At 42.0% G+C, this 2,747-nt stretch overlaps 1 protein-coding gene across 1 annotated transcript; it reads left to right on the top strand.

The window, feature by feature from the left end:
- Positions 1-699: 699 nt before the first annotated feature.
- LOC107081177 (dematin-like) lies at positions 700-2,744 on the top strand (the record flags this gene model as incomplete). Its single annotated transcript, XM_015369376.1, has 6 exons — positions 700-833; positions 918-1,052; positions 1,125-1,213; positions 2,292-2,397; positions 2,478-2,527; positions 2,619-2,744. Coding segments are annotated over exons 2-6 (375 nt in total), but the record flags the coding sequence as incomplete, so codon positions are not given.
- Positions 2,745-2,747: the final 3 nt, after the last annotated feature.

Genomic DNA, 2,747 nt, shown 5'->3' with positions numbered 1-2,747 from the left:
TAGCAAGACTGTGGAAAAATGTCAAATCAGTTTTTTTGTTTGACAGCTATTCCAGATATAAAAATGAAAAAAAAAAATTTTACGAACTAAGAGTCAACATTTTCATAGTTTTCTAAAACATTTCTACAGAAACCCGCAACAATTGACCTTGTTTCTTGTCATCATGTTTTATTTTGCAATATTTCATTCAAGTTAACTAATTTTCTTTTTTTTCAGCAATGTTGGAAAAATCCATTTTAAGGATATAGGTCCACTTTGACAGTGGATAGAAAATGAAAATGTAAAGTCACATTCTGCTGCACACATTTCTATCTCTCGTTCTGGTTAACTTTCCTTGTCCAGACTGGATCCAAACCCAGCCAATGGAAATAGGGGTTCATATAAAGTCTAACGAACAGAATCTGTCCTCGTTGTACTGGTTTGATTCCAGGCAGGTAATGGTAGAAGAGGATAAAAGTGTTTGAGGTCGAGGCCTGTATTGCTGCTGGAAGGGGACTCGAACCAGAAACTTTTTAAAACTAATAAAATGCTAATAAAAAGCATCATACTGTAAAGGTAGTAAATAAATTTAATCTGGAAACCTGAATCTAGATTTCAGATAATTTATTATGAGCTTGCAATTCCTCTGTCATCCACCAGGGGGTGGTGCAGCAACTTTTAATTTAGTCTTTTATCAGTAGGGAGTTCAGTAGATGAGTTTGTTCTAGGGTCAGAATCAGGCGTTTTTCTGATAAAATCTGTCCAATAAGCTGTGATGTCTTTATCTTAGCTTTCTTTCCCTTTTCCAGACAATGGCTCCAACATCTACAGGAAGCCTCCCATCTATAAACAGGGTGAGCTCTTGTTTCTCTCCGTCTCCTCTCTAAGAAGCTGTTGTTCCTGTTGTTGTCACTCAGCTGCTTCCCATCGCTCCGCAGACCTTCACAAACACTCGGAGGGAAGCGGGGTCATTCAGTCCGCCAAGTTTCCTGCCGCCCAGCCTCCAGACCCCAACCAGCCCTCCAAGATTGAGACAGAATACTGGCCCTGCCCGCCGTCACTGGCTGCCATGGGTAACACACTCACACTCACACACACACAGTGTGATGGTGAGCAGATTTTACACCAAGGCTGACGTTTTGCAGAGATCGAGTGGAGGAAGAAAAAGCTGCAGGAGGAAGGTGATCTGGAGGAGGAGACAGAAGAAGAGCAGCCGCAGCAGGAGCTGGAGAAGGTTTGCCATCCTCCCTCTTGTTTTTGCTCTAACCCATTCACTACCAACCCCAGTTTTAACCCATTCACCTGGACAAGTGACCAAACATTGAAAAACAATTAGGTTTAAATCTTTGGCATTTTCACTATTATATCGTCATTAAAAATCCACCTGCTTCCCAGAAGACATCTTCAGTTTTGGCTTTTCTGTCAGTGTGAGGTAGAGGCAGCTGCTGCTCTCAAACAGGGGAGGCTCAATGATATTAAATACATCCAAACGTCACATATCTTTTTTAAAAATGCTGAAATAGATCAAACTCGTCACTGCAACGGGTGAAAATAGCTGCTGTGATGCGGTTGGAAATAAAAAAACCACACCAAGAGGTTCGGCAAACTGATTAAATGATCACTTTTCCAACCCGACTCATGAGGAAAGCTTCCTCTGAAGTATGTTGTCTAATCAGCATCGAGCAGCGAGCTTCCAGACCTGCTTCATAGACCCTCTGAGAGCTTTAGAAAAGGACATTTTAGAGCATGTTTAATGCAGTTCAATTACTATATTTAAAAAGTTTGTAAATGCATTTACCGATAATTTTACAAAATTTACTGCCTGGTATTCAATGAGAAATGGGCACTGCTGTGTGGATAAGTAAAAATCCTCCATACATTCAACCTGAAGCCTCAAGATTTCTAATTTGAAAGAGTGACATGTTGCTGGTGAAGATTCTCAGTCATCATGGTCATAGTCATTCCAAAAAAAGTTAGAAAACAATCACTGGACTTCTCTTCCAAGTTTGAAGACGATTCAATTTGCATGTTTTCTAAACAAAAGCAAGGCTTTGTTGGGCTGCTGCATAAAACCTCGAACTCAACGCTATTTCTGACATTTTGAATTGAAAAAGCTTCTTGGATGGGAAGAGAAACGTCTTCAAACTTGGAAACAAAGTCCAGTGGATTGTTTTTAACTTTGCTTTGGAAAAAAAAAAGGCTGATGTTTAAGTTGTTTCTTTGGGTCCAAAAGTTCCACCATGAAAAGAAACGGTACAAATGCACCATTAAGAAGCTAAACATTGACATTCCTACCTGTTTCGGTCTTACAGATCAAGTCCAACCTGGGCCGTTTGATCCTGAAGGAGGAGAAGGAGAAAGGCGTTCCCATCAAGAGGAAGACCCAATCGCTGCCCGACAGAACCCACATGCACACCAGTGAGTCCAGTCTCATCACAGGACTCTGTTTCAGCTGAAAGTCCTCCTAGAAACCACTCTGCTTCCTTTTCCCCCAGCAGGCTTATCAGCTGCTGCATCCAAGTCCCCCTCACGCTCCGCCCTGACCAGAGTAAGTGTCACCGTCTGTCTTCAGGACAATAGATCTCTGCCAACATGGCTGCTGCTTTTCTCCTGAATCTGGCCTGTTTGGTTCTTCTTAGATGCAGTCAGCAGAGTTCTCCACAGATGGAGATAAAGAAAAGCCAGGTGAGAATCATCCATCCGTCCGTCCATCCATCCATCCATCCATCCATCCATCCATCCATCCATCCATCCATCCATCCATCCAT

Source organism: Cyprinodon variegatus, unplaced genomic scaffold, assembly GCF_000732505.1.
Source record: "Cyprinodon variegatus isolate N-32 unplaced genomic scaffold, C_variegatus-1.0 Scaffold3272, whole genome shotgun sequence".
Lineage (NCBI taxonomy): Eukaryota > Metazoa > Chordata > Actinopteri > Cyprinodontiformes > Cyprinodontidae > Cyprinodon > Cyprinodon variegatus.
This window is presented reverse-complemented; position numbering and strand designations above follow the sequence as displayed.